General features: G+C 38.2%; 1 protein-coding gene across 6 annotated transcripts in view; it reads right to left on the minus strand.

Annotated features, from left to right (window-relative positions):
• Nucleotides 1–12,571, minus strand: part of slc4a7.L (solute carrier family 4, sodium bicarbonate cotransporter, member 7 L homeolog) — an 82,236-nt gene that overhangs the window by 51,708 nt on the left and 17,957 nt on the right. Inside the window, exon 1 of one of the 6 annotated variants that reach the window (XM_041565399.1) lies at nucleotides 6,879–7,079. Coding sequence (XP_041421333.1) covers nucleotides 6,879–6,914 — 36 coding nt within the window. The 5' untranslated portion in view covers nucleotides 6,915–7,079. 6 annotated transcript variants of the gene reach the window in all.

Below are 12,571 nucleotides of genomic sequence, written 5' to 3' on the forward strand. Positions count from 1 at the left end.
CATCTACAACGGGATGTAAAATAAAGTTAATGGGTTCACTCAAATAAAATTGGTCATCTGTTTAGAACAGCAGCATTTCCTTGTAGTACAGGCCATTATACCAGGATTAAGACTAGTTAGGTCATGAATGATCAATAACCCTTAAATAAGCTATACCGCAGCTATTAAAATTTAGTAAACTATCAGGGATGTTAAATAGGTCTGTTTCAACAGTTTCACTTGCTTTAACTGGCTGATATCAGCATGAGTCAGTAATAAGCAATTCACTATGATACAAAGCATAGTTGTAGAAGAAGCATAATAATATTATAGCATAAAGCTCTCTCTAACCATAGATAGGGAAACCTTAATTTTGAAATAATGAGAGGAAAAATCAGGAAAAGTTCCCCTGATAGCAACTTGAGACTATGTTCATTTTCCAGACCCACTAATCTGTTTACCAGGTGCAAAAGAACATTCACAGGTTTCACACTGTTGCCATATAAACCAGCAGATTGACTGTAATCAGGGTTAAAAAAAATCAAATTCTCAAATTGATAGTTATCAGCGAAAAAAACCAAAAAACCTTGAATAGCTCGAAAGTTTTCGAGCACAAACCACCGAAAAAAAACCCATGAAAATCATGAAGGTTCAAGGGACTTCTGCCATTGACTTTTACATGACCTTGGCATGTTTTAGCTGGAGTATTTTCAGATTCTGGCTTTTTGCAGCTTTGGGGTATAATGATAATATTTTTTATCCCAAGTTTTTACTGAAAACACAACTCAATTTTTGATAAATAACCCCCTTTATGTATAGTTTAAAATGTGCATTAGTCACAACACAATTTAAAAGGAAAAGCATTTAAGAAAGGCACACTCTACAGCAGTGATCCCCAACCAGTGGCTCGTGAGCAACATGTTGCTCTCCAACCCCTTGGGTGTTGCTCCCAGTGGCCTTCAAACAGGTGCTTATATCGGAGTTCAAGACTTAATGACAAGCTTTAAGCTCCCCCAAGATACGACGATTCTTCTTGCCGAACGACCGATTTTAGGGAAGTTAGTGAGATTCGAACGATCGTACATCTTACGATTTTTCGGCCGACATCTGTCAGGAAATTGATCGGCCAGGTCAAAAAATCTTTGTCGGTCCCAGTGCAATCTTTTTATGTTTGCAGGGCCAAGCAGGCAGCTACACTTTGTTTTCCTGGGAAATTGGTCTTTTTAGTTGATGGTCAATTCGTACGATCGTTCCGAGAAAATCTTGGTCTCACGATGAGGATCGGATCTTTTCAAAATCTCAACATCTATGGCCAGCTTTAGTTGCATAAAAACCAGGTGTACTGCCAAACAGAGTATCCTGTGGGCTGCAAGTAAACATAGCGGCTACCAACAGCCAATTACAGCCCTTATTTTCCCCGCCCAGAACCTTTTTGCTCTCCAACTTTTTTTACATTTGAATGTGCTCATGGGTAAAAAAAGGTTATCTATACGGATAAAAGGTAGCAATGTCAACAGATTTCTATGGAGGGGGGGGTTACTGTATGGTAACATCCAAATAATAAAATGCTAAGCAATGTAAGATATCTTCATAAATAAATAAATGTGGATGCATTTTTGCCAATTACAAAGAAAAACGGTATCTGAAGGAAAATACCTTTCAGTACAAACTGGTGTCCTGAACTAGGCAGGTAATATCAGATTCATTCCTTTGTACTCAGAGATTGGGAGCAGTAAGGGCAGGCATCAAAATAAAGAGTGAAACATTGGTGTTAAGTGAATGGCAGCCTCTGTGCCAGGTTTCAAAGTAGAAAACTCTGTTCACGTGGAAGCTTCATGTGTTTGAGGATAGGATTACACACAGGAATGGCCCTGTAAATCTTGCTGTCACGTATCACTGTTCACTAAGGGTATGCAGGCGGCTTTCCAAGAATAAACCCCTTGCAATCACAGGAATCTCTCAACATGAGAACAAGACTGTTCAGAATTGGCACAGGATTCTATTGCATCATTGTTTGGAGTGTGAAAAAAAAAAAAAAAACAACAAGAAAATACTATTGATGAGGAGTCTCATCACTTTGCAAACCCGGCTGGCTTTTATTCACCTTACTGTAAGAAAACTGCCTCAGGGGAAAAATGATTTCCTTATAAATGCACGGATGCTTGTGTTGGATGTTGTAGGATATAACTTAAGCTCTCAGGGAATGGTTCTTTAATTCAGTTTGCAGGAATAAGCAGTCAAGCCAAAAGATGAGAGTTTTTGTATGCATTTAATGTACTGTAACCATGCAATTATAAAAAAAAAAAAACCTGTGTGTTTGCTTCAGTTTTTTGTATAAATAAGCTACTGTGTAGCCATGGAGGCAGCTATTCAAGCTGAAATTGGGCTGCGTGATACAAGTTTACATAGAACAGAATCATATTTTCCAAAGAAATCGTTTATTTAATCATGAACAAACATGATTAAATGTGAAAATAATATTCACCATTTATGAAGTTAGTAGGCCTTTAAAGCAGTCCTTTGGAACATCTTCCAATAAAGTACCAGTATGATAATCATAAAATGATTGTATCAGTTTATCTAGCACCTACAATTAAACTATTAGGAAACAAGTTGTTATTTTGTAGAGAGAGATGTGAATTGCATTTATTCTATACAGTTTATCTGATATGTATACATATGCCCTGTTGCCCAGCTTGAATAGGGATCTAACCATCACAGTTTTCTGAAAGAAGCGATAACACCCACTATCATATTTTCCACTCTGAAGCAAATACATACATTTTTTCAAGTCATCACTGCTTGACACTCTGAAACTTTGCACTTGAGTTCCCAAGGAAATAAAGTGGAGAGTTCATCTACCAAATTAAAATAAAATATCCACATTGTGTACCACAATTCTCGTGGATTATTTTATTCCTGTTTGAGCTTTCTGTATTTGAGTTTGGAAATTTTGAAAAAAAAAAAAATCTAATTTGATGGTTGCTAAATCGGCCCCTGATGGTACATGAACTCATAAGAGCAACAAGGGATTTCTGACAGATTGTCTTTATACCCATGACCAGTAGTATGCTGGCCTGTCTTTGCTACAAATGATATCTCGAAAACAGCATCCTCATATCCATGAAACCGTGAACTATCCGTGATCATCTCTGTGTAGCAAACAGTCTAACAACCAGTTTGTCGGCTATACTAGAATATTGATGCTTATATAAAGGAAAGAAAAACAAAGTTTATTTTTACTGGTCGGTTTATGGTTTGATATATACATACTTCATGTATCCTATGGTCTGTAGAGTCATTGGCTCTGTTGTCTTATTTACATTTCACTGCTGCTAAGAAATACTAAGGGGCAGATTTATCAAAATGTGAGTTTAGAGCTTAAATAAAAAACCTCACCCACGTTCTATTCATTCCTATGGGAATTTTTGGAATTGTCTTTATCAACGGGTTAATGTTAGACCTCACCATTTGATAAACACGGTTCTAAATATCCCATAGGAAAAAAATAGAACGTGGGGGAGTTTTTACTTATTATGCTCTAAACTCCCATTTTGATCCTGGATTTCCAAGGATGCCCATCAATGGATTTTTGACAGCACCATTAGAAAATGAATAAGTCAGCATTTACCTGCAGCTTCATCAATAACAATCAAGCTATTTTGCAACGCAAGCATGAAAAATGTTCCTGGGAGTGCTGAATGAGGGCTGTGATTGGACATTTTGTAGCCCTTATATGGACTGTCAGCCTACAGGAGGCTTATTTCGGCAGTGCACCTGTTTTTTATGCAACCAAAACTTGCCTACAAATCAGTAATTAAAAAATAAGCACCTGCTTTTAGGCCATGGGGAGCAACATGCAAGGGGTCGGAGAGCAACATGTTGCTCATGAGCCATTGGTTGGGGACCACTGACTTACGTCATTCCTCTCAGATAACAACCTGCTGGACCCCCTGCAATCTGGTTTTAAGCAATAACACTCCACTCAAACTGCCCTAACCCGACTTAACTAAATGACCTTTTAACAGCTAAAGCCAACAACCATTTCTCACTACGAATACTTCTTAATCTCTCTGCTGCATTTGACACTGTGGATCACGCTCTACTGCTACTCCAGTCCTTCCATTCATTTGGCCTTCGTGGCACGGGCTTGAAATGGTTCGCTTCTTACCTCACTAGTTATTCCTTCAGTCTCCTACAATGGAAGATCATCTTCTCCCCTACCTCTTTATGTAGGGGTTCCTCAAGGCTCCGTCCTCGGCCCCTTATTATTCTCCCTCTATACTTCCTCAACAAACTAATCAACGCGTATGGTTACCACTACCACCTCTATGCTGATGATACTCGGATCTATCTCTCTTCTCCTTATCTCAACCCAGAACTCCTAACTAGAGTCTCCTCCTGCCTGTCCTTTTTTATTCATTTATCACCCAAGATGCCTCCAAAATGCTTATTCACTCTCTCATCATATCACGTCTTGACTACTGTAACTCTTAATTGGCCTTCCCTGCCAGAGACTGTCACCTCCCCAGTCCATAATGAACACTGCCGCAAGGCTCATAAACCTCAGCAACCGCTCCTCCTCTGCCATGCCACTCACTGCACTGACTTCCGCTACCTTTCAGAATAAAATTCAAATTAATGACCCCGACATTCAAAGCACTTCATAACTCTGCCTTACCCTACATCTCTGGAATCTCTATATACTCGCCCAACCGCTTACTACGCTCCTCTACTGACCTGCTACTCAACTCTTCTCTCATTACCTCCTCACATTCAAGACTTTGCAAAGGCTTGCCCCGTTACTCTGGAATGCTCTCCCACGGTCTGTCCGACTTTCTCCCAACCTTTCTGCTTTCAAAAGATCTCTTAAAAAAAACGCACTTATTTAGAGAACTCTACCCTCACTCTGCTTAACTACCAAATGCAAAACCACATACAGTACTACATCTCTCACCCACTTCATTCTGATCTTGCCCACACATTGTGTCTTATTCCCTTCTTTTTAGATTGTAAACTCTTTTGCACAGGGCCTTCCTCACCTTTTGTACCATATTGGTTGTGATGTGTATAACTCCATATGTTCTATGTATGAAATTCATGTGATTTAGTTGTATTAACACATTTACTTTACAGCACTGCAAAATATGTTGGCCTATATAAATAGATGTTAATAATAATACAAGGTACATATAACATTACCACTCCTCAACACATAAAGATTATGCGAGTCCCAACCTGCAGTCTGTAGAACACCATGCAAGGCATATGTACTCTGCCCCTGAGTACCAGTTTGTGTTTGCTTAGTGTGCAAACTGCTATTTTCCAACTCAGAATTTTAGCATCACTGTGGCCTTGTGCCTGAAGCAATTGGTCGAAATGTGTCACACGCACAACATTGGGAGAGAGTTTGCCTTGAATTGTATACAATTGTGACATTTTCAGAATTGGGACTGTGTCACTGGATGTTGAAGCCATTTTTAACAAACTGCAATTCCGATTCAAAAGTGCTTGTTAAAAATGGCTATAGCAGCCTATGTGCTGGGAGTCTGTAGCTCCATAGCCTCGTCTGATGAATAGTGCGCCTACTGATGCAGGGAAAATGTGGAGCATTAGAATGAATGGCACTGAGTATAATGGGCATATTTATTAAGGGTTGAATTGATAATATAAATTTTCAAATTTGTTTTATGGTCAAAACTCGGGAATTATCCAAACTCGATTCGAGTTTTTTTACTTGGAAAAAAAAAAACTTGAATCGAGTTTGTCAAATTCGATTCATATTTGATTTGCGTTTGAGTTGGTAAAATTTGTGAAGAGTTTTAGATATTCTATTTTATTAACTAGAATATTCAAATTGCGAGTCAAATCAAATTCATGCGAGTTAAAAAAAAATCTCACTTGAATTCGAAGTTTGACTCTTGATAAATGAGCCTCCCTGCGTAACTGTGCAAAAGTGAGAGAAGCGTGTATGGAAATAATAAAAATCAACATACATACACAGCTTTGTGTCGTTTTTACATGCCTGCACCTCATAAACGAGGTTTGTAATATGCCTATATTTTTGCAGCTAATAAAAGCATACAGCTCAAGCATCATAATATACATGATTGTAGGATGCTTGTGGTGACTCAGACCCTAGAATGTTAGACAGTATTCTAATCAGATTTTTTAGGGCAAAAAAAAAAACAAAAAAAAAAAAAATGAACACATTTTCCTTGACTAAATAGATATACAATTTGGAAACAAAGACCAAACTTCTCCATGATCTACAAATTCAGTATCGCACACTGCAAGGTAAATGCTTTAATATAAAGACATTAACGAGTCAGAGATAAAAATAACCTTGGTAGAGCTGTGTCAAATGGGGAAAATCAGAAGCACCCAACATCGGTGCTACGTAGAAAGCTGTAAACGGATTACAACGTAGCATCAAATCAGCTTAGCTTAATTCTAAAGAGGATGAGTGTCATTTTGTAGTACTTGTACATGCCAATAGCAGTTGGTTCCCTATCTAGTATTTTGCCTTTTGTTCTTGACTTAGGAATAATTCTCAGAAATCGGGTGCCTAAACTACAGTGCACATGCAACATGTCTGTTTCAGACGGCAATTGTTCTGCAACGTGATTCTTGTGGTTATGGTGACGTACACACAAAGACAATTCAAAAGCACAAATGACCTGGGAGACACGTAAAAGCTTTGTATTCGGATTAGCATACAAGCAGACATTCTGGTTTCCTTCTCCTTTTAAAGAAAAGCATGCAGAACATTTACAGACACCAACAGTTGGTGCTGCAGACATGACGATGCATAGAAGCATCAAGTCCTTGCATATAAAACAGATTTGTACATTTGTTTTTCTTAAGAGACGATAGAAAGAAAAAAAGAGAGGACTTACAGACACCATCACTTTGCGAGGGTAGCTCCTTTCCATGCTGGCTGCCTAAGCATAAAGCATGTCCTTGACTGCAGCAATGTAACGCAATCCAAGCCAAGCTGATCTGTGAGACAGAGTACGTGACTGCTTATGAGGGGACGCTTACACAGATGAACACTCCAGCTTTCGTCCAATCCCTGAGCAGACACATAGCTGGCCTCACTGAACTGAAAGACTCAGCACGCCTGGAATGCTTTCAAATCCTAACTTCTATAAATGCCAAAAAAGGAATCGGAAATACATGACTTTGCTATTTTGAAGCTGCAAGAGAAGAGGGGTTTTTTTTCTGCATTTTCTGAGTATTTTATTTCATACAACATGCTTGCAAAATGACACACAGAGAAATACAGAGAATTAATAACTAGAAAGAATGCTGCAACAGTGAAGTGGATATTGAATCAGTTATCTAAAAAGCATGCTTATATTACAACAGATACTGTATACAACACCCTGCATGGAATATATTGTGGGCACACTATTTTGTAATCCATATTTCTTTACCAAATAACAAAGCTCAACAAAATAAAACTAACCTCACATTGCATATGTAAAAAGTCTGTAGGAACAGATGAGGGCAAGTAAATCACTTTAAGTGAAACCTGTTGTTTCTAAATAGTCATCCCTCATATCTGCTTTGCATCCAAAGAAAACTGTAGGAGGACAGGCACATTACAGAACCTGGTTGTTACTAGACTGTTAGCCAAGTACCAGTGGTTAAAATGCATTTGGCATCTTCCCATAATTTAAAAGCCAAGAATGCAAATAACAATAAAAATACAGTATTGCCTTTCACATGATGCATTCTCTCGACACAAAAAAAAATAAACAAAACCAAGCTGCCAAGACGGTTGTATCCCAAAGTGCATTGCGGTGGAGTTTTTACAGCCACATTTTCAAAAATATCTTTAGGGTAGTTTAACAAGGAAGGAGGTAATCTAATTGCTTCTCCCCGACCACATAAAACTGACCTTCAGACCCACTCAAGAGCCAGCAGATTTGAAGAAATTGCAGTTTGCTCTTCATTTCTAAATATCTGTTTAATAGTAACCCTTCCTTTTTTTCTATACAGCAAACATTCCATATTCAAGGAGTCATTTACTTCCCTCACTGCTGCAAACAGAGAAGCATTCAGGGGCACTAAGTAACACCATTAATTCATTCCCAGTGGAGCAAGTACAGGTTTCTTTTACACCCTGCACTGACTGGTACTTCTTGACATAGGTGTCCCCAATCCAGCCCCATACTTGTCCCTAAAGGTGGCCATACACGGGCAGATAAAGCTGCCGATATCGGTCGTTTGGACCGATTTGACAGCTTATCTGCCCGTGTATGGGGGCTTCCGACAGGTCTTCCCAATCGATATCTGGCCACGATATTGATCGGGAAGGTTGGATTTTTAACCGACCGACCCGTCGGAGCCCCTTGGCGCATCGTAATTCGATCGTTCGAATTACCCCCGATATAGCAATGCTGTTTAGTGGCATATCGGGAAAAAATCTGCTTGTTTGGCGATGTCGCCAAACGAGCGGATCTTTGAGTCTATGGCCCCCTTAATTTGTGTGCCATTCATACTGCTCAAACAGGACAGCTTTAGCTCTTATCACTTCATACATGGTTTCTACTGTTTTTTTATTGAAGCTAAAGGGGCCAAACTCAGCAGTGCAGGGAGTGTAACACGACAGCCCGGTTTTGCTGGCAATTCCCCTAGTGATGTTGCACTTTTTACAATATGGACAACTCCCTAGGTCCTCGCTTAACCTGAAAAACTATATGCCAGTCAAAAGAGTTCCCCAGTTTGAAGCACAATTCTGTTGCAAATTTTAATGAGCATATTGTGTCTCTTTAATACCCTTTAATGTGGCAAAACTTCACAAGTACACTCAAAATCTGCTACTTAAGTACAGCTATAAAAAAAATTGTGTATAATTACTGAAAAACACCAGTTTCCTAGAAATGTATTTTTAATAATCCTTTGAAAATGCCATTATTATAACTGGAACATACAAAGCTAAATACAGCTCAACCTTTTGACTTGCAAAAACCATAATAAACCCAAATGACGCAATAGAGATGTTACTTAAGTTCAGTGAAAACTGAACCAAAGCAACATTTTTAACAGTTGACTTTGTAACGTTGCCCGAATAGTAACTTAACCCTGCCAGAACAAAATCTTAATAGTTGCTGTTAAACAATATAAACGGTTAATATTATACCCAAACTGAATCTTTTCTACCACCTTGCACAAGTTGTACCAGTCCTACTAAGGCAAAATAGTCACAGTATAAGAAGGATTTAAAAAGGGTTGTTCACCTTCCAAACACTTTTTACAGTTTAAAGTTCAAGGTTCCTGTCTCTGGACAGGCAGCTCAGTAATTCAGGTGCAGACTCTAAACTATTACAATTTTGCAACATTAAGTTGATACATTTCTAAGCAGCATCTCTGGAGTATTTGCAACTATTGTATCAATTCTAACAGCTGCCTTTTAATGAAACTCAGGGATTCTGCTAAGTAGGGACAAAGATAAGAAATGTATCAACTAAATGTATAAATTTAGAACAGTTTAGATTTAGACCCCCTCCCAGAGATGCTTTAGAAAGGTGAAAAATTAGACTTACACATTATAAAACCAGTCACACATAGAAAATAGAAAGTTATGGGAGAAAAACTATTTTTAGTGAACTATCTGAACTGAAAAAAAAAAGTGTTGGAAGCATAAATGTCTATGGCGTATTGGATGCTGTAGACTTTCCTTATTTCTCTCTGCCATGTCATATTTATCATTCTGTCTATTAGAAATCTAATGGCTGCCATAAATGTATGCTCCTCATAGTACTCTAATGGATTGTGTTGGCATTGTGTTGAATGCCTCCCCGTCTTTATTTATGGGGATAAAAGCAGCAGTGTGGAATGACAAGATAAAACTAAAGCTATCCCAACTAATTAGGAAACATAACGGACTGGCCTACTAACTGCTATACTGCAGTTCCACATGTTTGTGAAAGAGGCAGGCAGCATATTTTTCATATACCTCTCCCACACAGCAATGCAAATAAGCACTAAAGAGGAAGTTTAAACATGCAGAGCTGTGAGTTTCATTGTTTCTTTTAGCATGTCCATATCAAAGCCTTGGCAGCCAATGAATAACAGCTTGTGTTATGTTTTCAGCCTCATTCAACAGCATGGACCTTCCTGCCTCAGTGGTATTTGCAGTAAGACATGGGTAGCTGAGCTGCAGAGTAACTGCTGGAACAGAACAGCATTTGGCTACTAATTTCAAGGGGCAGTATACCCACTTGTAAACTATGAATACAAGAAATTGTACTGTCTATTGTTCTAATGATGAAGGTAGGTTATTGTTAATTTTTAAGTTAAACAGTGAAGCTACGTCATGTTTGGTCATTGAAAGGTAGATCATTGGATAACCAGTGCACAAATAATCCTAATAATAAACTGCTAACAAAACTGTCAAAAAAGGTTGTACATCATCTATGCCTATGAAAGTACCCACTTCAGGCACAAAACGCATCAAGCTTACATATGTCCTAATAAAGACTTTTTTACTTTCATAAAACACCTTTAGCTACTGCTTTACTACTGGATGACCTCTTACTACAGTTGAATGCTCTGTATGTTCCCAAATAAAATTGTCAAACCCTGGTAAGACACCATCTTTAAGCTTTTTACCCTGGTAAGACACCATCTTTAAGCTTTTTTTAATAAACACTTGTGTTTCTTTGATTTTTTTATTTTTCACTGTTCATTTTCCTATTTTTCTACTTATGACTTTTGTTTAGCCCTGTTTAGCGCAAGAAATAATAGCATTCATTGTAATTAATACAGTAGGGAAACTATGTTTAGAACAAACTTTTCATTGAACTCAATCTGGACAAGGGGTACTCTGTCCCTTTAAATCTAGAAAATCATTCCTGTAGGGTTGCAGACCCTGAGTAAATTACCAATCAGTGGAAAGAATGACAGAGCAATGTTTACCTGTAAATCAGAAAAGTTCCATTATGACCCACTTTTACAGGTACATTTTGGAGAGGTTGTTATTTACTATTGTATGTTAGATAAGGTATAGATATAAACATTCTTTTGACTGTAATGTCACAGAGTGATCTTTCAGCCCTAAATTTGCTGAAATCCAAATACAGCACGTTCAGGCAATACCAATACATTGATGCTCACGGTCATCCCTGAACAGTTACACACTGACAACAAGAGGAGTTCTGAGATTTAAGCCTTTCCCTCCTATCTTTTAGTAAAAAATACAAACAGACCATAGCAAGGACTTTGACCTCGGTCAAATGTCATCAGCCACACGTGATGTTTACATGCATGTTACACAATAGTAAACTAGCAGTTTTCAGAAATGTGTTCCATTATTGACTGTTTGTACCAGTTTGTCACTGTGACACCTCAGAATCATGTCAGTCACACATTCACAGGAGCCACTGACGTTAAATATGCCAAGAAAGCAGGTTCGAATAGCTGTTTTTTGGGCTATTCTCTAGGATAAAAACATAGCAGACTTTGTACCAATTATTCCATGAAAGTGTATTTTTTTCCAGCTGGCTATAGGAGACAAATAGTGAAAGTTACTAGGCCATCCTGTAAGGATTACAAATCCACAACTAGAGACAAAATCTACCCCTGTCCTTTATATGTACACATCCCTAATCAGTACAAAATAACTCACAGGGTATCTTTGCATACATCGGACAATTCAGAAGGTAAATTAAAAGCATCAGCTGGTAGCTACATATGCATTGCATTTAAAGGATCTATACAAATTATGACAAAATTCAGATAATACCTGCCTCATTCTAGACAGATTTTGGGTACATCAACAACTATTAAGCCACAAATATGGCAGATATTAAAAAAAGAGCTGTGCTCCATCCTTTGATGAACATTATTATGTAAATGTGTGTATATTACGGATTGCAGGTATGTGAAGCAATAATGAAGTTTATGGCATCCAATAGATTACTGCATTTTGATCATACTATTTGGAAATCTGTCAGAACTCCAAAACCAAAGCCCATTCAGCTAGGCAATGCAGTGGCACAGAAACATGCCTACTAAGCTACAGCCAAGTTCCAATTACAAAATCCCAGCATCATCTAGCAAATCTGATTGGTGATAACTAAATTTTTGTCTCATCAGTCCAAAGCACCTTGTTCAAAAAGGACAAGCCAAAATGTGGCTTGTCTAAATGAGCTTTTGTATACATGACGTGAGTGCAGAAAGTGCTTCTTTCTCATTACCCTGCCATACAGATGGTTTTATGAATGAATGAATTGTAGAACGATGTACAGATACACCATCTGCAGCAACACTTTCTTTGGAGGTGATCTTTAGGTTGTCTGTAACCATTCTCACAATCCTCCACATATGCCGCTCCTGTATTTTTCTTGGCCTGCCAGACCTGGGTTTTACAGCAACTGTGCCTGTGGCTTTCAATTTCCTTACAGTTGAAACTGACAGTTAAAACCTCTGAGATAGCTTTTTGTAGCCTTCCCGTAAACCATGATACTAAACAATCTTTGTTTTCAGATCTTTTGAGAGTTGCTTTGAGGATCCCATGCGGTCACTCTTCAGAGGAGAGTTAAACAGAAGCACAACTTGCAATTGGCCACCTTAAATCGCT

This window comes from Xenopus laevis, chromosome 6L (assembly GCF_017654675.1).
Source record: "Xenopus laevis strain J_2021 chromosome 6L, Xenopus_laevis_v10.1, whole genome shotgun sequence".
In the NCBI taxonomy this organism is placed as follows: Eukaryota; Metazoa; Chordata; class Amphibia; order Anura; family Pipidae; genus Xenopus; species Xenopus laevis.